We start from the raw sequence: 27,872 nt of genomic DNA on the forward strand, positions 1-27,872 counted from the left end.
TATATGCTGCTATGGATTGAATGTTTTTATCCCCCCAAAACTCATATGTTGAAACCCTAATCCCCAGTGTAGTAGTATTAGGATGTGAGGCCTTTGGGAGATAATTAGGTCATAATAATGAAGCCCTCATGAATGGATTAGTGCCCTTATAAAAAGACACAGGAGAGCTTGCTTTCTCTCTTTCTGCTCTTACTATGTGAGGACACAGTAAGAAGATGACTACCTGCAAACCAGGAAGTGGGCCCTCACCAGGCACTGATCTGTTAGAACCTTGGTCTTGCACTTCCCAGAGTCCAGACTGTGAGAAATAAATGTTTGTTGTTTAAGCCACCCAGTCTATAGTAATTTACTATAGCAGCCCAAACTGACTTCGATGCTTACAAATTGAAGTTTATTTTTAAAACTATTTGCTTGCAATGAGTTTAATATTTTTTATTTCATTTACTTACAATGATTTCAGAAGAGATCAGAAAAAGATTAATATATTTAAAGAATCAGACTCTCATGAGCAATGTGATTATTAAAAAGGGGTTGTTTTCATTAAGATGTCATGAATAGGAAAGAGATGATCCGTGAGTTTTCTTCACAGCTAGGTTCACTGTAGAGAGGAAGAGCCCGCCTTCCTTCCCACCAAGGAGATCCTGAAATCACAAGCTCCAGCCTCCATCAATGATGACAGGGTTACCTGTTACATAGGCAGACTGCAGTGATAAACACAGGAGACAGAAAAATTAGCCAGGTTTGACACAGGCTGCTTTTAAAATTTTTTCTATGACTTCGATAACTAAACAATTTACTCTTGTGCTAATAGAAAACCTCGCTTAAAAACTGAATTTAGGAAAATCCAAATTAAAGTTTGAATAATTTAGAACTGCTTAGTATTTTTGTGATCCAGGGTTAAATGGCCTCTGGCTGGCATCTGAGCACTTGGAACATTCTAAGCAGAGTCTATTAGGTGTTTGGTCCCCAGATCACAAAATTAAGGAGTGGTGATGTATAGCCATTCCCCAGATTAGGGTAAAGTGTAGGCAACACATTTTCATTTTGAAACTCAGAACTATTTAAAACTAGCTGAGTTTTATACACCACTAATAAATTTTTGAACATAAGTATGTCAGTAATAAAGTGGTCATGTTAATGACGAAATAGAATTTTTTAAAAAAGGTATCGTATATTTAGTTGATCAATATACATAGGTAATTCCAGGAACTGAAGTGTACTAAACATGTTTTTAAAATTTACATAAATAATAATAATAATTATAATCTGTTAAGCTATGAAAAAATATACTAGTTTTAGACATTCAAATCTGTGTAAAACTAAAGAATTTTAAAACAATAATTATTGGTTTATTTCCACAAATTTTTCATTTTCTAAAGAATTAAAGCTGAAGTGATCCTTTTGGTAGAGGTTTAAAAACCTTTTAACTTACAATGGATAATAAGGATTCAATTTGTGTTCTCAGTTTTATTTTATCTATCTATCTATCTATCTATCTATCTATCTATCTATCTATCTATCTATCTATCTATCTAAAGATGACCGGTAAGGGGATCTTAACCCTTGACTTGGTGTTGATAGCACCAAGCTCTCCAAGTGAGAGCCATCCCTATATAGGGCATCGCACCCATGGCCTTGGCGTTATCAGCACCACACTCTCCCAAGTGAGCCACGGGCAGGCCCTTGTGTTCTCAGTTTTAAATTCATCTAAAGTTGGGAACAACGGAGGAGGCAGGAAGGAAAGACATTACAATATGAGCACAGAAATTTTAAAAGCTCCATGTATGAAAACTGATAATATAAAGTAGATAAACTAGGAAGTTATTAGTCACTCTACCAAAGAAACAATTCCAGGTTTTTTTAAAAGGCAAGCTCTCTGCTATACATACGGACTCCTCTGGGCCCTTCTAAAAAGCCAAAGGTCCTTTTGTTTCACATTTCAAGCCAGAACATTTACAAATTTGGTAACCAAAGCTCTGGCTAAACAAGGATAATTTAGCTTATCAGCAGCATTCTTAAATTAAATGAGCTCTTCTGAAGATATGGATTCAAAGAAATCACAAGGACTAATGTGCTTGTAACATTTTCCCCAACTATGAACAACTGTTGTTAATAGTTCTGAGAAGTGGTAACTGCTCTGTCACTAAAACATTTCAACTGCTGTATGTGTCACATCACCAACCACCTGGTGTGCATCAAGTTAGGAGCTAGCTGATCAGTAACATACATTCTCACTCCTACCTACTCCCCTTTCCTTCCCTCTTCTCATGCATTGCAGTGCCCTGTTTATGTAATATTTAACACGGAGGAGGATGTTCTTGTGCTCTAACCCTTATATACATAGTTTTTGCTTTCTCAGTGGTATGCCATTTAAAAATACACAAAAGCTATTTAAGGAAGAAACTGGTTACTAAACAGATGCAAAGTGGAGGAGACAGAATTAGGAATTTTCAAATGTGATGACAAACAAGTAAGAATTAATAGGAAAAAGGAGCCAGTGGAATCCTCCCAAACAAGTCACTACTAAAACTTAAAAACATCATGTGCCAATTCTTCATCCCCTAAACACAATTAAATTTGGTTAACCCTCTCCCTATTTCACCTGAAGCTCTCATAATCCTGAAGTTTCATTTATTTGGCTTACGTTTAATCAGAGTTTCCCAAACTGTAAATTTTTTTTTTTTTTTTTTTTTTTTTGGGCAGCTGGCCGGTACAGTGGTCAAACCCTGGACCTTGGTGTTGTCAGCACCATGTTCTAACCAACTGAGGTAACTGGCCAGCACACCCCATGGTAATTTTTAAAAGCAATTGTCTCCCAGAAAATTGAGGGCTTTAATTGTTTTCAATCTTCCATTTCATTTGCTACAAGATTTTGTGACATGTAAAGCTGAATGAAGGAGAGTCAGTGGCTGAGATCAAATGGGCCTTTCTATGAGCAAATTAAATCAGAACTTATCTCTATCTCATAAATGCAGAATCTTAACATATATATGCTATAAACTCTTTTAAATGACATTATTTTGATGAGCAAGTCATGACCAAATGGGACTGAGGATAATGAACTTTCTGGGAGAACAGTGCTTACTTCATCAGAAGCCAAATACACGCAGAGAAGGGCTATTTCTTCTGCAGTTGCAAATCTTCCTGTCTTCTGTCTCTTCAGGAAATCTTTCAGTGCCTGTAACCACAGACCACACTAGACATCAGTGATGTGAGCTGACATATGTGCTCACCTGTAATCCTGCAAGGGATCAGAGGCAGGAGGAATCTATGGAGGAAGCACTGGCTCACTGTACTGATGCATCATCAACCAGGGTTATGGTGGCTCTCTCACCTAGGCTACGCATACTATTTGTGTTATGCTCAAACCCACAGACGCTGTAACAGGTTAGAAAGCTGATATTAAAGATGAGAGCATTTCATTTTTTTCATTTTTAAAACTGTGGTAAAAAACACAGAAGGAAATTTATCCTCAACATTTCAAGTGTACAGCTCAGTAGCATTAAGGGCATTCACATTGTTGTACCACCATCAGCGTCGTCCATCTCCAGAGCTCTTTCATCTTGCAAGAGGAAAACTCTCTATACATTAAGCAACAATTTCTCACCTCACCGCCTGCCCCCCAGCCTCTGGCAACCACCATTTACTTTCTGTCTCTGTGAATGTGTCTACTCTTGGTAAAAACAAGACTTTTTTTTTTAACCAAAAAGTTTAAACACATTTAAAATGCTGGACATACCTCATCAGGATTTTGTCTGGCTTGGATTCTTTCTTGCAGAGATGGGGTATCAACTGTGCCTAAATCAAAGGGGGACATTCAACTTGGTTACTTACTTAAACTGAAAAAGAAATTGATAATTAAATTTTAAATTTCCTTTCCATTTGATACAACAATCAGTGAAATCCTTCTCCTTAACTTAAAACAATTTCCTCTCTGCCTGCCTGACCTCTTATTTAGTATGCTTCTAACTTCTTTAGTAACATTTCTATGATTTTTACAAACACGGGCTATGATTCTTCATGACACTAGGCAGGGACTGTGGGTGAATCACTCAGTATTCTCATCAATATTTAGTCACATTGCATTTATATGATGCTTTATGGATTTTAAGCACTTTTACATGTATTATGGCAGCTAATCCTCACAATAGCCCTGAGATGTAGATAAAATCATGCAAGCACTTTGTTAGTACCAGGATCCAGTTTGCCTCAGTGATCAAAAAAACATTCTTTGCCGTCAAGTTCACTGTGGAGATCCTCAGGGACAACTCCACGGTTGCCATAGTCCTCAGCAATTTAAGTGGCTCTAAATTTTCTTTATCATCTTGTGCATTTTTATTGGTTTCAAATTTCTATTTTTAACCACTGTTTCAAGTTTTTAATAAAAACTATTACTGAATATTTTACTTTAAACAAGAAAAATAGAACAATACTAAAAAATTCTTAAATCCCATTTAGTTCACTTTCCTGTAGAGCAAGTTCCCCAGACTTTTTTGTTAGTTCATATAATCTGTAAATTCTCTTTAAAGGGCCTTTTGTTTTTCAGTCTGAACAGCACTTTGGGGAAACTATGTGATCTTTCTGAGGATGTTACAAATAATTGTATAGTCAAACCCTGAGGTTCATCTTTAGACTGGGCTCCTGAGAGTGTCATAGATTTCATCTCTGCTTAGAAACCATTTCTTAATTTTAGCATCATCTGCCGTTTTGCGGGGAGGTTGGTAATCTTCACAATCAGAAATCCCAGCTTCTTTTTGAAGCTTTTTCTTTATCTCTCTCTTCTGACATTTTACTATAAGCAGGCAGAACTTTCAACACTCTGGATGGAAATCACCTAAGCTACATCACCCAGCTAATTTGAAGCACGTTCTTTTTTAAAAAATTTTATTATTATTATTTTTTTGTTTTAACTTCTCAATATACATTACAGTTGATTTTCGTGTCCCTTGACCTGTTTGAAGCACTTTCTGTCTTCACATTACTGTAGGCAACAATGTTGACAAACTTTCTGAAACTACGTAACAAAGATTCCCTTTCAGCCAGTTTCTAATAATATTTTCCTTCCCTTATCAACAGCCTCCTCAAAGTCCACAATTTTACCAATCATGTGTACTTTAAGCTTCCACTAACACTCTTCTCAAAATCCTAACAGCTTTAACAGCTTCTCCCACTGAAGTCAATAAGCAATATATTATACATATGGCTGGTACAAATGGCTACTAAATGAAATCTGTAGAGCAAGCCCATGCCTTCAGATTAATTCCATTGTCATTGGACTCTACTGTGTCCATGGCACAGATTCACACACCGTGCCACAGTCTACACAAGTCCAGCTGGAGCTTTGTGACTATACAACCATCAGCACCGTCCCAGACACACTCAGTCCTCCTCAGGTTTTCTTCTGTGACTGGCTCAGTGAGTCACGGCTAGTTCCTTGTTCCAGAGAGTTTGATAACATATTTTCCAATCTTCTGAAAAGTCCAGCTGCTAAAACAACCATATTTTCCAAATCATTTTGCCATTTATTCCACTGCATAAATGGCACCAATAATAGCTAGACTGAAGTATCGCCAGCGTGTGCATCAAAACCAAGAGAAACTATCTTTCCTGTATTCTGTTTTCTTAGTGTTACCTATGTTTACATTTCTATTCCAAGAAAAATAAAACAAAACATCTTCATCACTGAAATTCTGTAGCTTGAAGGGTATTCAGTAGTTTTCCCTCTTTAAGCCAGTTGCTTCCCACCTGAAATTCAATAAGCATCTCCTGTGGGATTTTCCAAATGACACACAGTTCTTCCTGTCAACCTCTTCCCCCAATTCTGGCATGCCCTTCATGTTTAGGAAGGTCCCACAGGTAATTGTGAAATTCTTCCCCTCCACAACCCCATGACATCAGTTGTGAACTACTAAGAGAAATCTTGATCCCGGATATGTAATCTTTAATTTCTTTTCATAATAATAATAATAATAATCTTTATTAGGAACCTTGTATTCATTTTGGGCTGGTGGAACCAGGTGAAAGGGCATACCTATTTAATAGATATACCCACAGCTATGAAAAAATGAGACATACCTACAGTTATTAAGAAAAGGAAAGTTCTGTTTTTCTTCTTTCCTTTATGTGAAGGGTCAGCATACTTTTTTGATAAAGAGTCAGATTGTAAATATTTTTTGGCTTTGAGAGCCATTTGCTGTGTTGCAACTAGTCGACTCTATTCAGCATGAAAACAGCCCATAGCCAACACATAGGCAAATTGGGTATGGGTGTGTTTCAATAAAACTTTACTTACAAAACAGGAAGTGAGCCAGATTTGGCTGCAGGCCATAGTTTGCTGGCTCACTTTTAATAGAATAAAGAAAGGATAATGCCTACTTTTTATTTATGGGCCACCCCTGGTGATTTATATGACTCTAGTAGATCCTTGTGTTCTGGGAGACTCTTCTTACTTTCTGCCTGCTGTCCTGTGTGTATGGTCTACTTTCATCATTCCCCTGATGTATTTCCCCTAACAAGGCCATCCCTGGTCTGCTTCTAAAACACAAAGCCCTGGCCAGTTATGTCTCTTAGCCACTTGATTCTAAATTGTCCCACACACGAGTAGCATTTAAACCCTTTGTATCTGTGGCTCATTCCTAATGACTTAGGATTTTTCCCAACTTACAACTGGACTGCTATCTTAATAAGCCCAGACCCTTTTTCCTTTGAACTTTTCCCAATGACAGAATGTAATATTATGTGTGGTTAAAAAAAAAAAAAAAAAAGCTTATATAAAGAAATCTTTCACAGTGACAAACGTGATCTCTGAAGGACAAATTTATAGCCTTATAATGCCTAACTTACCCGGACACACACAGTTGCACCTGATCCCCTGCTGAATGAAGTCTGCAGCCACAGACTTCGTGAGGCCAATCACAGCTGCCTTGGTTGTGCTGTAGACACATCTGTTCACAACTCCTGAGGGTAAAGGCAAGGTTTAAAAATCAAAGGACTCAGAAACATAGTTTCCTTAGAAAGGGACCACAAATGTGTTTCCCCAGTAGCCACTTTCATGCTTCCTCCCCTTTTAAAAAAAATTAATATCAGGTTTTCTCCTTTAATAGGGCAAGTGTCAGAATCTAGAAAAATAATATCAATAAAGGCACAACTTAGTTGAGACTTAGGTGTTGAGATGCTGCACTTATTTAGCAGTAGTAGTCTTAAGTTGCTCATCATTAGTAGGTATAACCTTTCGGCAGCTTCCAAAAGAAAATAAGGGTAAAGAAACAAAACAAAAAACAAACAATAAAACAAGAGGCCTAGGCACTTCATATTCCTCTCTTGTTTGTGCTTACTGTGTGTATCCTTGCAAAGAGAAGGAATGTTATCTCAGCAGTAGCTATTTCATTTTAAACTCACAAATCCATCTGTGCCAGATCATGACCTTATCTACATGTTGCACTGCTATCCTAGACCTTCATCTTGACTTCTCATTCATGGCCCAGGTCAATTGTCTTTGTGAAGCATTCCCCAAACCCACAAGCAGTTACTGCCCGTGCTGTGACAGCACTTTGTACATGCCTCTGTCATAATACACTCACATTGTAGAAGATGCATGTGTGTCTGCCTCGCTCCCCCTTGGGACTGTGAATTCTTTTGTGCACAGGGGCACACAGTCGGTGCTCAGCACATCATTCTTGACTAAACGACAAATCTTTTCTTCTCTAGCTCAATATTCATTTCCATACCCATTAGAAAGAATAAAAAGAAAGGCAAAGAAAACAATTTTTTATTTAATTTTACTACTGGCTCACATTGACTGCAAAAGTTCTGATGGCTAAGAAACTCACTACCAATTTTTTTAGAAAAATACAGTTTTGAAATTATGTGTGGGTTTTATGAGCTCTGCTATGCTTGTTCCCCAAACCCATAGCTCTTGAGGGAGTGTGCCTTGAGTATTATGATCCCCAGAGGGAGCTAAACCTACCTTTGATGCTGGAAGCCACGGAGGACATGTTGATAATGTTGCCAGATTTCTGAGCAAGCATCTGCCAAAACAAATCCAAATTCAAAAACATTTCCACTCTGTAGGCTAGAAATACTATCTCTTTAGAAGATTTGCATTTACTTATGGTTTGCAGAACTAATTTGGTCATATTATTAGCTATTAACGTTAAGCACTGCCAAGCAGTCTTAACAGTGAACCCACAAGATCTCACCCAGTGTTGCTGGGAATTGACGGCATGTATACACAGTCACTGGCATTTCCCAGGGGTATTGCCACCCTCCCGTGGGACAAGAACATCAGCAAGACCACGGAAATGAATTCTGAGCTAAATGGAATGAGAATGAATGTTACTCATTACTGTGTGTTCCTGCCCTTGGGAAAATATTACTCCACTCCACGTATATTTGTTGAATACTGCTGTGGTCAGGTATTGTGCTAGGTCCAGGAGATTCAACATTAAAGGTCACAATCCCTGCCTGAGGGGAGCAGTTGGTCTGATTGGAGTAGCTGACATAACCAGCATCAAGTGACAGCCGAAAGCTGCACAGAGATGTAACGGGAGGGCAGGGGCAGGAAGAGAGCAATCCAGACTTCAAGACACTCAGAGGGAGCTCCTGAGGAGAAAGCATGCGGGCTGAATTTTGAAAGCTACAGTTCGTCAGAAAAATAAAAGAAAAGGGTGTTTCCAGGAGAGAATGCCACATGTATAAAGGCTCCATGGGGGGCTAGGAGGAAGGGATGGGTCTGTCTGGAATGAAGGGCATGGCAGGAATGAGGCTACAGAGGTCAGCAGGGGCTCAATTAAGGAACTTGGGTTTTACCCTGAAGGCAGTGTGGTGACACTGAAGGGTTTAATGCAGAAGAGGAGTGGCATGGTCAGATTTGGAGATTACAAGGATTACTCTGATGCTATACAAAGGAGACCAGCAAGGAGCTGATGCAGTGATTTAGGAGCCACAGAAATGTCTGTGGATAAGTGTAGAGACTGCTGAGGAAGGATGGGCAAGACTTGGTAAATGGTTACTTGCAGGGAGGAAGAGTCTCATCCATTTTAAGAGCGTGTTTCCTCAGGACACCTCCCTCAGCATTCCCCCACTGAACTGTGAATTTATTAATAGGAGAGTCTTCAGCTGTTTTGTCCTCCTAAACAGTGTAGACAGCAGGCAGTCATAAATTCTGATGAGTCAGAATCTCCTGACATGCTACTTCAAAATGCAGATTGCTGGGTCCTGCCCCAGACCTACGTGAATATGTGATGAAAAAAGCGGCTATGAATTAAAAAACATTTTCAAATGAACTGATATTTTATTAATTATAACATGTACATATGTTTTTAAGATAATATAAGTATGTGCAAGGGCATGGGCACCCCGAATGTTTTGGGGAAAGCAGGAAGTGGAGAGAACTCCTGGCTACGGGGCACTAAATTCTCAGGGCGCGGGACGGGGAGTACAAGGGCCCAGTGAAGAGTTAAAATAACTGCTGGAGGAAACGGAAGAACACAAACTAGAGAACAGAAGAAGGAAGCCCCAGATATGTCATGTCATGAACATGAAGTAAAGAAAGGGTTTCTAAAAGGAAGGAGTCTCAATCGGCACTGTAAAGTGTCTAGAGAAAAAAATCACTGCTGTTGGGATGAGTGTCTTCAGCAGCTTCCAGAAAAGGAGGTATAGGACAGGGGAAGGTGAGTGATCAGATGGGTCCAGAGCTGGGGTGGCAAAGACGACATGTTTCTTTATGGTATTCTACTTACTTTTTATTTTGATACTTAGCCACTCATTATATCTAAGAGCAGAGTCTAAAATAACCCCAAGGCATTGTGTTGAATGGACTGAAAGGATATAAGGAGAGGCTGAGACCCAACCAAGCCAAGGAAGACAGCAGGGGAAAAATAATATTTAACTCAACTGTCTTTTTCTACATAATAAAGGCCATAAATGAAACGGGGTCCTCATAAAAGATACCAGAATGTTAGTAAAGTAAAACGGTGTTGAAAACTAAGGCTTGTCGTTTTTCTTTATCATTCAGCTTAGGAAATAACATAACCCATTTTTAATACATATAGAATACATATCACCCAATTTAATAGATAAAGATGGACTGTTCAGTAGGTTCAGTCTGCAGTCCTCTGAAATTCAATAATTCCTCAAGCAAAACCTTAGAATATAGTCACCTAGGAGATGCTGTCCCCTAACACTCGTACTATCCATTCAACCCAGGTCCTTCTGCTGATTCTAGCACCCATAGTCCTTGCCTTCTTCCCACTGCCTTCCCAACACCAGCTCAGTGCCTGCTGTCATCGTATAATGACATATCATGCTCTATGCTCTTCTTGGCTCCCCATGCAACAAGTCCTCTCTGGCAAGTATGACTATCAAGTGAAGTGCCTGGTAAATAGGAATGCTATATAGGATTGATCTCCCAGAAACTCAAGTGGAGGCTAGAAAGATCCTTGAAGAGTCCCTCTAGCTGTTTCTAGTTAATTTTACTCAGACCCAGACCTTCTGTCCTGACTGGCCAGAGCTTAGCTCCTAACCTTGGCAGACCTTGGCCACTTGGGTCTCTGGTGGTTCAATGCCTGACTTCTGCCTGGATTGATAACCTTGATTTCTTTATCCATTCAACAAATATTTGCTGAGCACTACTATGTGCTAGGGATTCTTCCAAGATACAGCAAGGGGAAAAAGCAAACAAACAAACAATCCCAAATAACAAAAATATTCCCAAGTCTTTGCCCTAATGAATCTTCTCTTCTAGTAAACCTTGGATCCTGCATTGACTTCTTCTTAGATATTTTTAACTTGCTTTCTGCCTTTTGGCTGATCTTTGTCTTGGAATGGTTTTCTTTGTTTCTATCCATGAATAAAAATTTCCTACTAGTGTTCCTGTGTTTTGACCACTTGACCTTCCAGATCTGACTAGAATACAAATCCTGGCTTCCTCTGGAAAGTTCTAACCTGGTTAATGTGTGTCACACTTAATGATACAGAGGATCCTAGACAATTAGGGCTGGAAGTGATTGTGCAATCTGTCACCCTTATTTGCTCTGCAGATAGCAGAAACAGACACTGAGAGGGTGCAAGTGCCATCTCTCCGGGCACATGGCCAGTTAGAAGCAGAGCTCAGACTGTGACTAAAGACCTCTGATGTCAGGGTCCAACACCAGAAGTCAAGTTGGTCAGTGTAGTTCACTAAACAAGTGACACTGAATCTTTCTGATCCCACATCTCAGTCATTAATACCTCTCGGGATTTTTTACATATGTGCTATTGGCTCATATGGACCATTGTTAAGAGGCTTTAAACTACTGGCAGATCACTAATTTGCAAATTAGCATTTGCATATTTAAAAAGTTAGCATTATTTACAAGCTTAAATTTCAGCTCCACCGTACCCCACATCTACTTCCTTAACTAATATCTGTAAAGACATGAAGTAGGCTGCTTTTGCAAATGAGTCTCATACAAATGCAGCAGTCTTACCCATTGTGACCTAAGCTTTACCTTTTACTGCAGCCTCTGCTCCACTCCCACATTCTATGCTAAGGATTTGTTTTCAAAAAATACATTCAGGTTTCAAGTGACACAGATTCTCATAAACTTCAAATAGATAAAAAAGGCAACTTACATTTTAAGAAAATTTGCTAGTTCAACGTTCCATGAGCCCACCCAAAGATGCTTTCTAGGCACTAGACAAGCAGATTTGAAAACCTTCCTTTATTACTAAGTCAATGTCTCTAATTTTTCCTTTTACATTTCCTCTGGATACGTCTTGACATGAGGTTGAATATTCAGAGCAAAGTATCAGCCCTTCTGTGCCATGAACAAAGCCCTCCCCCTGCCCTGGGTTGTACAGCATTCAGTACCGTGGGCCACCCAATCCAGGTTTAATGGAAGGGAAAAGGGCTCTTTGCATTTCACTACAGTTCAATTTACAGCCTTGAGCTGAGGTGGTCCTGTACTCAGTCAACCCTTTCTATTGTCTGAGCCTGTGCCGTCTGCTGTACTGGCTTATAAGCTAATTTCAAGTCAGGGCTATATGTTTCACATATTTATACCCCCCAGTGCACTTCGGATAGTGCTTCATACCAAAAGGTGCTGAATGCTTATTTGTATAATACGATTAAAAACATCAATGAGTTGTGTGAAGGCTTAGACCTAGGAGGAAAGCTCTCTTTAGCACACATGGTCTCTCATCTGTCCAGTACCTCTGTGTTTGGGCTAAAAACAGGAGTGAAAGGAGAATACCCAAGGTAGAGAAAAGCAATGGGGAACATGGATTTTGAGAGATTCGAGAAGGGGCTAAACTTCCAGGTTTCGAATCTTGGTTCTAACCACTTGCTAGTTGTGTGAACTTGGGCAAGTTATCTAACTTCTCAGTTTCATCCTGTGTACAGTGGATGTGATAAAATAGTAGCTACCTCAGGACTGTTCCAGTCCTGTTTGCTTCCTTGCTGGTCCCTCTGCCTGGAACCCTCACCCCAGGTATCCAAATGGCTAGCTCCTCACTTCACTTGAACCTCTATGAGAAGTTCACCTCATCAGTGAGGTGCAGCAGGGCTTCACTGATATCCTAGTTTCTTTTTCTTCAGTACTTATAATATGCAGGTTACCCTGCATATTATATGTCTATTTGATTACTGATTATCCTGTCTCACCCCTCAATAATGGGATCTACCTTACAGAAGGGACTTAGTTTAGTTCACTGATGTGTTTTCTGTGTCAAGAATGGAACCTGGCATGTAGAAAGTGTTCAATAAGCACTCCTTGAATGGATGAACTGGAAGGTTGGATGAATTAATTTATATTAAATGCCTTGATAAAATGTTCAGTGCATGTTAGTCATTTTATGTTAGCTACCATTACTCTTCAGCACATGTGAGGATCCTTTCTGGGTGCCCAGGATGGAGGCCTAATGTGGTGCTTATCCTGGCAGTGGTGGTCATCTTACTTTAGGAAGGAAGGCCTTGATCATCAGGTACATGCTGCGGACATTGAGGTTCATTGAGAAGTCCCAGTCTTTCTCCTCACAGTCCAGGACAGTTCCATGATGAACAAAACTGGAAGAGTAATTAAACAGTGGGGAAAAAAACTGCCATTAAAAAATTTTTATTCTGTTTGCTGGTCATTTCTATTGTCACTTATTTACTTAGACCATGTTTCTTTCTCTCTTCAAGACTTCAGACTATTCAAACATAGTATCACTTAGTACATTAGATCAATAAGAATGCCAGCAACTTAAGCTAGAATATTCATCTGAAAACAACACCCTTCTTCTAAAAGAAGAAAGCAAGAGTTTGGGAACACTAAACATAAGAAGCTCTATACCAACTGCACTGGAAACATCAATGCCATTCACAACAAACAAATAAATAAGAACAGGACATCTGTCCTACTTGACTCCTGTTTCAAGAGCGACAGTGCCCACAGGTGGCACAGATTTAGCATTCTCAAGGGAAATCAAAATTGCAAGGAAAACAAGTGTCTCAACATCTCAGGGTACTAAGGTAGTATTGCTACTGTATAATTCCAACATACTAAGTAAATAAGGCAGAAGAAAACAAAGCCCTTAAAATAACCTTCACTCTTTTTCAAGTCACACTTCCCGCAGTCCTTACTGATTTGGTCCTCTGGAGCAAAATTATGTAACTAATTATAAAATATGGTTGGCTGTGATTCCCATTTACCACAGTACTTCCAGCTTGATAGGAATATCAGTTTCTCGACAGGACCACATACTATATCTCTACATTCCCTATATTGCTGAAAATTTAACAGATGCTCAAAAACTAACTTTGCTAACTTTTTTTCAAGTCTCTGGGCATATTCTTATGTGAGGATGAGATTATATATAAAATAGATCATCAGAAATTATTACCTTAATTTTCATATACTGTACACACGATACAGCTTTGTATCATTACCAGTTATCTTGAGTAGACTTTAACTGCCTTTAGGTTAAGTCCAGGTCAACCTCTATGGCTGTCTTACTTGATGAATCTTATGTGTAACGACAATGGTGTCTGAAATCTAGCCATACTTCCCAAGGAATATATCATGATTCACAATGAACAATTTTTCCATATTATCAAAATTCTTTTAGTAAAGTCATAGAAAACTTTCTTTAAGGAAAGTGAAATGAAAAAGTTATGAATTACCCAGCAACATTAAAGAGAACATCAAGTCTCTCAACTTCATCGGCAAACTGATCAATTTGTTTCTTCTTTGTCACATCAAGGACACGAGTTTGAATACCTGAAAAATAAAACAAAAGACACAATTTACCTATAATCATACAAAATGTCTAGCCTTGAAGATTTAGCTGTATTGAAGTGTGAAGTGTGAGGACTGCGACATCTATCTAACTAGATGCTTCAGAGGATCACTGACCATTACTAGGGCTTTAAGAATCTCATTAGCAAACATTTAAAGTCCCATCTTGATCCCACATCCCACTCCCTCCGTCTTTCTCCATTTTCTTTTTGTTTGTTTTTTGGCGGCTGGCCTGTATGGGGATCTGAACCCATGACCTTGGCGTTACCAAGTGAGCTAACCAGCCAGTCCTTCTTTCTCCATTTTCTAAATTGAATAATCAGGGTTCTTTCAGAGTAATGACTTTACAGTGAAGTATGACTGATCTACATTAAGTGTGTCTCAGTAAGTCAGTGGTAATAACTAAAAGTGGGCTTTTTTTAGCCCATTCTTTGACCCAGAGAGTGAGCTGCTGGTACAGAAATGCTGTATCCTGTCTGAGTGAGGGGTGGGGAAGGGCAGGAGTTATAGCACAAGAGACTGTATTTGTGAGCTTCACCTTTATGTCATTTCCATTTTTTTATTAGAAGTAACTGTTAGTCAAGGGTATCATCACTTATTTCTATACTAAATTGCAAAGAGAAAGAATGAGGGGGTCACAGAAAGGGATGAAACACTTGAAGGCTAGACGTGAGAAATCTAGCATGGGGTCTAAGACAGACACACTGTACTAAGTTACTAAAAAAACCCTGAACATCCTCTAATAAAAGCAGCATTTATGTTTTTTTTTTAAAATATGGTTTATTTTATTATTATTTTTTGGGTATAGAAAGAAAACATTAATAAACAAAGAAAGAAAAGAGTGAAATTTTGTTTCAGAAAGACTTTTTTCCTTTGTGCTGTTCCATTACAGCAGGTTTACTTTGACTTAGAACTATAATTCGACATTTTCTTCCAGTTAACCAATTTGAGGAACTACTGTAACGAATGTCTGATTATGTAATCTGTTCTATTTTGCTGAAAAAGCTTTGGTTTTTTTTGGTGGCAGGGCGGTATGGGGATCCAAACCCATGACCTTGTTGTTATAAGGCTGTGCTCTAACCAACTGAGCTAACTGGACAGCCCCAGAGGAATTAACTTTCGCATGAGTTCTCTGTTTTGACCTCTTTCAGGGGAACTGTAATTGAAGTCCTTTGATGCTGGAGTTAGGTTCAGTGTGGTGCAGAAAGTGGTGGTGCACACCTAAATAGTCTGGGTAATTGCTTTGGGTCAAATGTCTCCCCAAAACTTAATTCCCACTGTAATTGTTGAGGTTGGAAAATCCTATTACGGTAACGGAAAGGTGGGGCCTGGAAGAGGTGATTAGATTGTAGGACCATGCCATAATGAATGGATTAAAAATGGTGGTCATGTGTATGATTTGGAGGGCATTAAAAAGAAAGTGAATGAGGAGGTTAGTCTCTGCTCTCTCTGTTCCGCCATTTCACAATGTGATACCCTGCTGTCACTGAAGTCACCACCAAAGAAAGCCTTCACCAATTGTGATCCCTGGACTTTGAACTTCTAGCCTCTGAAACTGTAAGCAATAAATTTCATTTTCTTTATAAATCACCCAGTTCTATGTATTTTGTTATAAGCAACAGAAACAGACAAATACAGTAATCTCTTAGGGTTTCTCATCAGGATATATAATTTTAGGGCTGAGATGTCTCCACTAGCCAGATGTGGCTATTGAGCACTTGAAATACAGTTAGTCTGGGCTAAAATGAGCTGTAAGTGTACATACACGTGGATTTCAAAGATTTAGTATGAAAATGTTGAGATGTTGGTCAAAGGGTCCAATCTTGCTGTTATAAGACGATTAAGTTCTGAAGAACTGATGTACACAGCACAGTTAATAATACAGTTAATAATAATGTGTTGTATACTTGTAATTTGCTAAGATCTTAAGTATTCTTACCACACACACACACACACACACACACACACACACACACACACACGCATGCCTGCATGTGAAGGTAATTATATGAGGTAATGGACATGTTCATTAGCTCAACTATGGTGATCATTTCACAATGTATTTCAAAACATAATGTTGAACATCTTGATTATATACGACTTTTATTTGTCTATTATACCTCAATAAAGCTGAAAAAAGAAAATGATTGAAGTTTGTAATAAGGTTTAATAGTTTAAGTAAAAAAAATTTAGTATGAAAAAAGAATGTAAAATATTCCATTAATAATGTTTTAGAGTACATGTTGCAATGATAATATTTTAGATAAATTGGGCTAAATAAAATATATTTTAAAATTAATTTTCCACTGTTTCTCTTGACTTTTTTAATACGGCTACTGGAAAATTTAAAATTACACATGTGGCTCACATCATGTTACTATTGGACAGTGCTAGCCTAAAGGAGGGGGACACAGAAGTGAAAAGTTGTCGTCAAAAGTTAACATAACAATGTTAAAATTTCACATATAGTGGGGCTGGCCGGTTAGCTCAGTTGGTTAGAGCACAGCCTTATAACATGAAGGATTTGGATCTCCTTACCTGCCAGCCGCCAAAAGAAAAAAAAATTCACACGTAACTTGGTGACTAGGGACTCAATCTCTCAATATATTGGGTAAATAAGAAATTTTAAGTATACACCTTCAAATTTCTTTATACATTTAAGTATACAGAGTTTTGTCTGTAAGTTCACAGAATATAGATATATCAGCGAATCTGAATCTACAAAGAAGGCCAGTGGAGCTGAGCAGCAAGGAATGTTCTTTCAACATATGAGTGTCATTGCTTTATAATACCTTGCAGACTTTGAAGCCTGGATTCAAGCTGCTCAGTTGCTTACCTGGGTACTTTTCCAGTTCCTGAAGTTTGGACTCATTAATATCTGTGGCTATGACTTTAGCACCTTCTCTTGCAAAAGCCTGGTAGACACAAAGTACAAGTAAATCCTTTGTTTACTTGATTAAACTGCTCTCATCAATGGAAAGTCATTTGGCCTTTTTTCCCTTTATTTTATTTTTATTGTTGTCTTTCCTTTTAAATAGGTGGAATTTCAAATTATCTAGTCTCACCTCAGTGCCCCCATTGTTATTATTTTATTTATTTTTTATCATTCATTAGAACAATGTGAATACATTGTGCTTGTCATTTGACTTTGCCCTTTAAGTAATATTAAACAAAATAGTGCTTTTAAAAACTTACAATTGTTTTTAACATCTCTCAAAATACTGCAAAACAGGTGACTAAATGTAGCAGGTGACTAAACTCCAAATGATAAGAGAAAAAAAATATACTAGTGCTTTCATAAATGCCAAACTGTACCCTACCATTATACTTAAGGTGCACTATTAGCTGAGGTGGGGGGTATAATGTGGGAGAAGCTGATATAAATCAGAAGACAAAGTTAACCTGACAGTCATACCTCCAGAGTCCTAAATCTGAATTGACATAATTTCAAAAACCTATATACTCCTGTAGGGCCCCTGCAGTAAATTTACTATGGTACAGAGAAACAGAGAAATAAGTTTCTCAGAGTCAAAGGTTACCAGTGATGTCACATGATAAACATAGGAGGTATTCATTCCTTCATCTGCTTGGCGTCAGTAGTACTTTTTTTTTTTTTTTTTTGGTAACTTAAGAAAACAGAAGCACAAAAGTCAATTAAAAAAAAAAGTAGAGCAGAATTAAATAATCATGGCATCAGCCTACATACTTCAATACCTCAAAAGTTAGTAAGTAAACAACAAAGGATAATAACTTGCCAAGGCAGCTGCCCGGCCAATCCCCTGAGCAGCGGCCGTCAGAACGATGACTTTCCCATCAAGTCGACCCATCGTGGAACCTGCAGTGTAACCGAAAGACAGGTATATTAATAGCTTACACTGTAGCACACAGTCTTGTGCAGACAGTAATATTTAGAATGAGTGGTTCAGTGTGCTCCTCTGAGACCTGAAGACAGCACCTCTGTACAAATAGTTCCACCATCTGAATTCTCTAAGAATGCTTACTCTAGCTACGTAGCTTTGTGGATCAAAAACATTTAATACAACCCACTGAACCGGTGACTGGGACAGACACTGAACTTTAGCCCACCACTCTCTTCCTTCAGTACCTGGAGAGGACAGCCTCTGTGGCAGAGACAGCAAGTGCGGAGTCCTTGCCACCATCCTCCCCATTGTCCCTGCACACAGCGCTATGGCATTGTGTCCTCACTACTCGGGGCTGCTTCCCGATTTCTCTTTCATAAACTTCTGTTGTGCATTGCGCTGTCAACTGCTTACGGTTTTTCCTTTTCCCTTGAAAAGATTTCATAGTTGCTCTCAGAGAGACAATGAAAAAAGGACTGGAAAATCAAATTATGTCCAATATCCCTATTTTACAGATAAACTGATCAGACCTGTCCAAGGTCACAGAGCCAGTCAATGGCAGAGCCAGAACTAAACTTAGGCTTCTGGACTCTTTTGCTATGTGAACATTTCAACTCACAATACTGCTGATCGTCTTTTAAAGTTTAAGCATGCAGTGGTAACACTTTAACAGATATAATCAGTATTTCTAAAAGGGTGGATTGAGAAACTCTGATACAGGGAAATAAGATGGCATGAGATATTTGGCCAAGGCTTGGATTGTGGTTTGCAGGGTGAGAGAACTGGCTGGCCATGAGGCTGGGGGTGGTGGAATCATATGACATCAAATGAGGCTGTCTCCAAGGAACCAGCTTCCCTCTCTTACTCTGCTCTGTCCTTTTTTTTTTTTTTTTAAATTTTATTTTGTCGATATACATTGTAGCTGATTAATGCTCCCCATCACCAAAACCTCCCTCCCTTCTCCCTCCCCCCTCCCCCCCAACAATGTCCTTTCTGTTTGCTTGTTGTATCAACTTCAAATAATTGTTGTTGTTATATCTTCTTCCCCCCCCCCCCGGTTTGTGTGTGTGTGTGTGTATGTGTGTGTGTGTGAATTTATATATTAATTTTTAGCTCCCTCCAATAAGTGAGAACATGTGGTATTTCTCTTTCTGTGCCTGACTTGTTTCACTTAATATAATTCTCTCAAGGTCCATCCATGTTGTTGCAAATGGCAGTATTTCATTCGTTTTTATAGCTGAGTAGTATTCCATTGTGTAGATGTACCACATTTTCCGTATCCACTCATCTGATGATGGGCATTTGGGCTGGTTCCAACTCTTGGCTATTGTAAAGAGTGCTGCGATGAACATTGGGGAACAGGTATACCTTCGACTTGATGATTTCCATTCCTCTGGGTATATTCCCAGCAGTGGGATGGCTGGGTCGTATGGTAGATCTATTTGCAATTGTTTAAGGAACCTCCATACCATTTTCCATAGAGGCTGCACCATTTTGCAGTCCCACCAACAATGTATGAGAGTTCCTTTTTCTCCGCAGCCTCGCCAGCATTTATCGTTCATAGTCTTTTGGATTTTAGCCATCCTAACTGGGGTTAGATGGTATCTCAATGTGGTTTTTATTTGCATTTCCCGGATGCTGAGTGATGTTGAGCATCTTTTCATATGTCTGTTGGCCATTTGGATATCTTCCTTAGAGAAATGCCTACTTAGCTCTTTTGCCCATTTTTTAATTGGGTTGCTTGTTTTCTTCTTGTAAAGTTGTTTGAGTTCCTTATATATTCTGGATATTAATCCTTTGTCAGATGTATATTTTGCAAATATTTTCTCCCACTCTGTTGGTTGTCTTTTAACTCTTTTAATTGTTTCTTTTGCTGTGCAGAAGCTTTTTAGTTTGATATAATCCCATTTGTTTATTTTTCCTTTGGTTGCCCGTGCTTTTGGGGTCGTATTCATGAAGTCTGTGCCCAGTCCTATTTCCTGAAGTGTTTCCCCTATGTTTTCTTTAAGAAGTTTTATTGTCTCAGGGTGTATATTTAAATCCTTAATCCATTTTGAGTTGATTTTAGTATACGGTGAGAGGTATGGATCTAGTTTCATTCTCCTGCATATCGATATCCAGTTTTCCCAGCACCACTTGCTGAAGAGGCAGTCCCTTCCCCAGTGAATAGGCTTGGTGCCTTTGTCAAAGATCAGATGGCAGTAAGTGTGTGGGTTGATTTCTGGATTCTCTATTCTATTCCATTGGTCAGTGTGTCTGTTTTTATGCCAGTACCATACTGTTTTGGTTATTATAGCTTTGTAGTATAGCTTAAAGTCAGGTAGTGTTATGCCTCCAGCTTTATTTTTTTTGCTGAGCATTGCTTTGGCTATTCGTGGTCTTTTATTGTTCCATATAAATGTCTGAATAGTTTTTTCCATTTCTGAGAAAAATGTCTTTGGAATTTTGATGGGGATTGCATTGAATTTGTATATCACTTTGGGTAGTATGGACATTTTCACTATGTTGATTCTTCCAATCCAAGAGCATGGAATATCTTTCCATCTTCTTGTATCCTCTCTAATTTCTCTCAGCAGTGGTTTGTAGTTCTCATTATAGAGATTTTTCACCTCCTTGGTTAACTCAATTCCTAAGTATTTTATTTTTTTGGTGGCTATTGTAAATGGGCAGGCTTTCTTGATTTCTCCTTCTGCATGTTCACTATTGGAGAAAATAAATGCTACTGATTTTTGTGTGTTGATTTTGTACCCTGCTACTGTGCTGAAATCATTTATCAATTCCAACAGTTTTTTTGTAGAGGTTTTAGGCTGTTCGATATATAGGATCATGTCATCTGCAAACAGGGACAGTTTGACTTCATCTTTTCCAATCTGGATGCCCTTTATTTCCTTCTCTTCTCTGATTGCTCTGGCTAGTACTTCCAACACTATGTTGAATAGGAGTGGTGAGAGTGGGCATCCTTGTCTAGTGCCTGTTCTTAAAGGAAAAGCTTTCAGCTTTTCCCCATTCAGGATGATATTGGCAGTGGGTTTGGCATATATGGCTTTAATTATGTTGAGATACTTTCCCTCTATACCTAACTTATAGAGGGTCTTTGTCATGAATGAGTGCTGAACTTTATCAAATGCTTTTTCAGCGTCTATAGAGATGATCATATGGTCCTTGTGTTTGAGTTTATTAATATGGTGTATCACATTTATTGATTTGCGTATGTTGAACCAACCTTGCATCCCTGGGATGAATCCCACTTGATCGTGATGAATAATTTTTCGTATGTGTTGCTGTATTCTGTTTGCTAGTATTTTAGTGAGGATTTTTGCATCTATATTCATCAAGGATATCGGCCTGTAGTTTTCTTTTTTGGTTATATCTTTACCTGGTTTTGGTATCAGGATGATGTTTGCTTCATAGAATGAGTTTGGGAGATTTGCGTCCGTTTCAATCTTTTGGAATAGTTTGTAAAGAATCGGTGTCAATTCCTCTTTGAATGTTTGGTAAAATTCTGCTGTGAATCCATCTGGTCCTGGGCTTTTCTTTGTTGGGAGCCTTCTGATAACAGCTTCAATCTCCTTTATTGTTATTGGTCTGTTCAAATTTTCTACGTCTTCACGGTTCAGTTTTGGGAGCTTGTGTGTGTCCAGAAATTTATCCATTTCCTCCAGATTTTCAAATTTGTTGGCGTATAGTTGTTTATAGTAGTCTCGAATGATTCCTTGTATTTCAGATGAATCAGTTGTAATATCGCCTTTTTCATTTCTAATTTTTGTTATTTGAGTCTTCTCTCTTCTTTTTTTTGTTAGCCAAGCTAATGGTTTGTCAATTTTATTTATCTTTTCAAAAAACCAACTTTTTGATTCGTTGATCTTTTGAATTGTTTTTTGGTTTTCAATTTCATTCAGTTCTGCTCTGATCTTAATGATTTCTTTCCGTCTGCTAACTTTAGGATTGGATTGTTCTTGTTTTTCTAGTTCTTTAAGGTGAAGTGTTAGGTTGTTCACTTGCCATCTTTCCATTCTTCTGAAGTGAGCATTTAATGCAATAAATTTTCCCCTCAATACTGCTTTTGCAGTATCCCACAGGTTTTGGTATGATGTATCATTGTTTTCATTAGTTTCAATAAACTTTTTGATTTCCTGCTTGATTTCTTCTTGGACCCATATGTCATTAAGTAGAATGCTGTTTAATTTCCATGTGTTTGTATAGTTTACAGAGTTTTGTTTGTTATTAATTTCTAGTTTTAATCCATTGTGGTCTGAGAAGATACATGGGATAATTGCAATTTTTTTGAATTTATTGAGACTTGATTTGTGACCTAATATGTGATCTATCCTGGAGAATGATCCATGTGCTGATGAGAAGAATGAATATTCTGAGGTTGTTGGGTGGAATGTTCTGTAGATATCTGCCAATTCCAATTGGTCTAGAGTCTTGTTTAGATCTTGTGTTTCTCTACTGATTCTTTGCCTAGATGATCTGTCTAATATTGACAGTGGAGTGTTCAGGTCCCCTGCTATTATGGTATTAGTGTCTATTTCCTTCTTTAGGTCTAATAGAGTTTGTTTTATAAATCTGGCTGCTCCAACATTGGGTGCGTACATATTTATGATTGTTATGTCTTCTTGATGGATCAGTCCTTTTATCATTAAGTAGTGTCCCTCATTGTCTCTTTTTATGGTTTTTAGTTTAAAGTCTATTTTGTCAGATATAAGAATAGCCACTCCAGCTCGTTTTTCTTTTCTGTTTGCATGGTAAATCTTTTTCCATCCTTTCACTCTTAGTCTGTGTGAATCTTTATGGGTGAGGTGGGTCTCTTGTAGGCAGCATATAGTTGGGTCCTGCTTTTTGATCCAGTCAGCCAGTCTGTGTCTTTTAATTGGGGAATTTAAGCCTTTAACATTAAGAGTTGTTATTGAAAGGTGTTGATTTATTCCTAGCATTTTATTGGTTGTTTGGTTGTCTTAGGTGTCTTTTGTTCCTTGCTTTCTGATTTACTGTTTGGTTTCTTTGTTTGTTGGTTCCTTAGGTTGTAGATAGTGTTTTTGTTAGCTTGTTTTCTCTTCATGAATGCCATTTTTATTGTACTAGCGGGTTTTGATTTTTCTTGGGTTTTTATGGCAGTGGTAGTTATTTTTCAGGAACCAAACCCAGTACTCCCTTGAGGATTTCTTGTAAGGGTGGTCTTGTGGTAGTGAACTCCCGCAGTTTTTGTTTGTCTGAGAAATATACTATTTGCCCCTCATTTCGGAAGGATAGCCTTGCAGGGTAGAGTATTCTTGGCTGGCAATCTTTGTCTTTTAGTATTTTGAAAATATCATCCCATTCCTTTCTAGCTTTTAGGGTTTGTGATGAAAAGTCTGATGTTAACCTGATTGGGGCTCCCTTATAGGTGATTTGACGCTTCTCTCTTGCAGCTTTTAAGATTCTCTCTTTGTCTCTGAGTTTTGCCAATTTGACTATGACATGTCTTGGAGAAGGCCTTTTTGGGTTGAATACGTTTGGAGATCGTTGAGCTTCCTGGATCTGAAGATCAGTGATTTTTCCTATACCTGGGAAGTTTTCTGCCACTATTTTGTTGAATATGTTTTCAATGGAATCTCCATTTTCCTCCCCTTCTGGAATACCCATGACTCGGATATTTGAGCGCTTGAGGTTGTCTGATATCTCTCTCAGATTTTCTTCCATGTCCTTGATTCTTTTCTCTTTCTTTTTGTCTGCTTGTGTTATTTCAAACAGCCCATCTTCAAGTTCAGAGGTTCTCTCTTCAACTTCGACAAGCCTGCTGGTTAAACTCTCCGTTGTGTTTTTTATTTCGCTGAATAATTTCTTCAGTTCAGCAAGTTCTGCTACATTTTTTTTCAGGAAATTGATTTCCTTGTATATTTCCTCTTTCAGATCCTGTATACTTTTCCTCATTTCATCATGATGTCTAGCTGAGTTTTCTTGTATCTCATTCAGTTTCCTTAGAATTATCACTCGAAATTCCTTGTCAGTTATTTCAAGGGCTTCTTGTTCTATAGGATCTAGAGTATGAGATTTATTAACTCTTGGTGGTGTACTTTCTTGATTTTTTGTATTTCTGGTGTCTTTTTTTTGGTGTTTATTCATTGTGGCAGGGGGTTTCACAGTCCACCGGTTTAAGACTAATGACTAACTAGGATGTTGCTGTGGTTGCCAATTTGGTATGGCTCCCGCCGTGACTGCTCAGTTGGCCTCTAGTGTCTTGTGTGTGTGGTTGCCTCGGGTCTTGGGCTTCTCCGGGGAGCCACCTTTCTGGTCAGCTTGTACTCTGCTGGGCTGGTGGATCACGTACCACAGGGTGTGTGATCTCTGTTGAGCTTTCACTTTCTGTACAGGACTTCTCCCCGTTCCGTGTGCTCTGGCCCAGGCTGTTAGATCGTGCAGTGGCGACCCCACCGGGTGTGTGGTTCCTGTCGAGTCTCCGCCTCCCTGGCCGCACGTCTCCCCCCTCTGTGCACACTGTGCTGGGCTGGGGCGTGTGTTCTGCACCCCTCGTCTATCAGCTGGGCCTTCGAGACCCTGCTCAGCACCGCCTCGCCCAGGAAGTCTACCAGGTTTCTGCTAGGCACAGACGACCGGTCTCTCTGGGTGCCTTTGTAGCACTGTGTAGATCTTTTTCGGGTCTTGTTCACCTTTGTATCCCCCCGGTATAAACCGAGTCTAGTGCCCGCCTGCAGCCTGCTCTCCGGCAGGTTCAAGCGGACCTGGGAACTCTCCTACCACACTATTCCCAACCAGAAATTCGTTAGGCTTTTTTCCAAACTGGTGGTCGCAGAGATGGTATCTGCCTCCCAGTAACAGGAAGTTTACCGGGGCGGAGTCCAGGGTGTGGTGGAGTGACAGTCGGCCCGCCCGTACTTCCTAGCCCTCCCAAAACTGGTCGGGACGCCCCACACCCACAGCCCTGCCAGAGAACCGCGGAGGGAGTGGGAGAGGAGGTCGGCCCGCAGGGTCCGGAAAGCCCCGCGCCAGGCCAAGCAAATGGGCTCAGTGATGGCCGAGCAGGGCGGAGCTGCCCGCACCTGGGAAAATGGAGGCAGCACCGGGGCAATGAGTGGCCTGGTGGTGCAGGCGGAAGCCGCGTGGGCATCCACCCCCCCGAACAGAGCTGTGCCAGGGATCACTCACAGTGGTGTGCCAGGTCGGGCGCTCGCTCTGTCTCTGGTTTGTTGCCTTCCGTGTTCTCGGCGCTGCCGCCTCGGGCTGTTCAGTCGCGGCGCCGCTCGGGCGCTCCCAGGAATCTTCTTTAATGCCGGCCTGAAACCTCGAATCCTGAATAGGGCCGCTGGCCGCCTTCTTCAGCGCGGCCCCGGTCTCCGGGATCCTGGCTGCATCCACAGCAGCCCTGGCGCCGTGTTCCCTGTTTCAAGACTCACTTTTGCAGCTAACTGCTCTGTCCTTGATGTGTGACTCTGGCCTCAAACCAGATCACAAAGTAGCTGCTATGTCCCAAGTCTTCATGTTCCCATTCTAGGCAAAAAGAAAGGAGGAGCAAACACCAAAAGCCTTTCAAAGAAGCCTCACCTTTCCATTGAAGAAGGGAGCCCTCCTCAGAAATTCCCTACATTGCACTGGCCAGATCTGTGCTACTTGGCTGCCCCTAGTATCAAAGGAGGCTAGGGATGTGAGAACTTTATTGTCCAGCCTTTATAAAGTGAAAAGCGGGGGAGGGGTGTGTGTGAGCTGGATGAGTATTAGTGAACCAACTTCTAGGACATGCACAACTAACTGGCACAATCACTCTGGTCAGTTACCTGACTGATAAAGTACAGGTTACTAACTTTGCCTAGAAGGCTCACATTATCGTGTCCTTTCTTTGTGAACTTATCTCCATTCTTGTCAGCCAAACTTTTTTTTTTTTCCTGTACTCAGTGTGCTCTTCCCTGTCAAGCCTCGACACCTTGGGCCAAACTCCACATACTGAATGGCTAGTTACTCCTATAGCAATGGGCATTGAAGGATTTATGTACAGGGAGTGACATGACCAGACACATATTTTAGAAAGATCACTGTGTGTAGACAGCAGACCTGGGCAGGCACGGGAGCTCAGCTAGGAGGTTGCTGCGTTCTCTAGAGAGGTGTTGGTGAACTAGCAGGGTCAGGGAGACCGGGAGGATTAGAGAAGGGTTTACAAAAGAACAGGCAGGGCCTGGTCACCAGTGGGCTAATTTCATAGATGAGTGGTTTGATCGCTGTTTCACAGCTACGAATTCAAGCTTAGGCCTTCTGACTGCAGGTCCAAGAGAAGACTTCTTGGCTCACAGCTTTATCTCGGTTCTCTAATGCCTAGCAGACCTCTCTAAATCCCCCGGGCCTTGTAGCCCCTGGGCTACTGAGGTAATTGACCTGGAGGCACAGCAGCTGCTGCATCTCTGAATTTGTGCTGAGGTCACCTTCCCAGGGCCATTCCAAGCCAGTGCCTGGGTGGGCACAGTGACTAAGGCAGGCCCATTTCTGGGAGACACAGAGCTCCTCCCCCATAGCCAACTTTGGCTGGACATGCCCCTGAAAGGCCCTGTTGCAGCTTGCCTGCACCTGCACTGCAGCCTAGGAGCTTCCCCCACCTGGCTTCCCTCTCTTCTTCCCTTGTGGGTGGACTTGCATTGTGGTCTGCTGTCTCTCTCAGCCTTCCCTAGATCCCTCCTCATTTTCACTCATACCAGCATTAACCCAAATACAATCTGTGCATATTTAACTCTCTCTTGGAGTCTGCTTCTCGAAGGACCAGACTAACACAACCATGTTGTAAGAACAGGCCCCAGGGACCAGCTCATAACTCGCTGATGTTCTCTGATTATGTCTGCATGTTAGGTGATGGAGAAGCTAGGCTATCACAGTGCCTAACCTACTCCGATGCAAGGAATTTTTACTGTTTTTTTTCTTCTTACATGAGAGATAAAACTGCATTTTAAATATGGAAAGAGTTAAGAGAAATTCAATACATACTTTAGAGACTGCCATCATAGTAACCTCCCCCAATCCTGAGCACGATGTATTAAATAAAAAACAACTATTTCACAGCACTGTTATTAGTGACGTCAGTGCATGGCACTGTGAAGGCACAGGTCAGAGGCTTCTTTAGTAATGTCTGATGCCCCAGAAGCACTTAGTGAACCACAGAGCAGCCTTTTTGCTTACTCTGAAAACCTTCCCCTAGCTAGCCACCTTGCCTTTCTGGGGCCAGATTTCGACGCCAAAGCCTTAATACAGATAAACTGCATTCTCAAGCTAAAGTGGATTTCTTTGGGAAAATGAATGCAAACGTAGCCAGAAATGGTAAAACAAAGCAACTCTCAATGACTCTTTTGTGAAAACTGGGCATGTTGGTTTTCTTTCTCTAAACACAGGAATCAAAATGTTAATTTTTTTTTTTTTTTTATCAGCAAAGAAACAAACAGAGCCATTTTCAGGCATTCTAAATGTTTTCAGGATACAGGAAGGAAAATGTTCACTTAAGACAGACACGGTAAAAATCCTTTTCTTTGGCTACTTTGAAAAACTTACAAATATGCCAGGGATTCGTCAAAAACCCACCCTTATCCTGATCTATTTGCTAAGACTAGTCTTGAAATAGGCAATGTGAAGAACCTCCCCTCTCCCCAGTCCAAAAGTTCACTTAAAAACTATTAGGAAATCTTACTTTAAAGCGGCGAGTGGATGGCCTCCTCCCGGTCTTTGCAGGAGTAACAAACTTGAGACCTTTGTGCAGGAGCAAGTTAAGTGCTTTTTAAGGCAT

General features: G+C 40.0%; 1 protein-coding gene across 3 annotated transcripts; it reads right to left on the minus strand.

Moving 5' to 3' along the window:
* Positions 1 to 421: 421 nt before the first annotated feature.
* Positions 422 to 27,819, minus strand: BDH2 (3-hydroxybutyrate dehydrogenase 2). 3 transcript variants are annotated; one of them, XM_063108314.1, is made up of 11 exons: positions 27,777 to 27,814; positions 25,265 to 25,606; positions 18,014 to 18,093; positions 17,095 to 17,173; positions 14,144 to 14,240; positions 12,937 to 13,045; positions 7,967 to 8,027; positions 6,844 to 6,957; positions 3,740 to 3,798; positions 3,086 to 3,178; positions 422 to 701 (listed from the first exon to the last, which is right to left on the minus strand). In XM_063108314.1, exons 3-11 carry the CDS (start codon positions 18,083 to 18,085, stop codon positions 648 to 650), a joined length of 738 nt encoding a protein of 245 aa, XP_062964384.1. In that variant the 5' UTR covers positions 18,086 to 18,093; positions 25,265 to 25,606; positions 27,777 to 27,814; the 3' UTR covers positions 422 to 647. The 3 variants fall into 3 exon arrangements, with proteins under 3 accessions (XP_062964384.1, XP_062964383.1, XP_062964385.1); XM_063108313.1 differs by lacking the exon at positions 25,265 to 25,606 and having other exon boundaries at positions 18,014 to 18,103; positions 27,775 to 27,819; XM_063108315.1 differs by lacking the exon at positions 25,265 to 25,606 and having other exon boundaries at positions 27,777 to 27,795.
* Between the last annotated feature and the right edge of the window lie 53 nt (positions 27,820 to 27,872).

This window comes from Cynocephalus volans, chromosome 9 (assembly GCF_027409185.1).
Source record: "Cynocephalus volans isolate mCynVol1 chromosome 9, mCynVol1.pri, whole genome shotgun sequence".
Classification (NCBI taxonomy): Eukaryota; Metazoa; Chordata; class Mammalia; order Dermoptera; family Cynocephalidae; genus Cynocephalus; species Cynocephalus volans.

Coding starts and splice junctions, on each gene's coding strand:
- BDH2 (XM_063108313.1), bottom strand. CDS start 18,085: ATGGGTCGACTTGATGGGAAAGTCATCGTTCTGACGGCCGCTGCTCAG. Junction 13,046..14,143: donor GTTCTCTTTAATGTTGCTGG/GTAATTCATAAC, acceptor TTACTCTTCCAG/TTTTGTTCATCATGGAACTG. Junction 3,179..3,739: donor CCAGACAAAATCCTGATGAG/GTATGTCCAGCA, acceptor CTGTGGTTACAG/GCACTGAAAGATTTCCTGAA.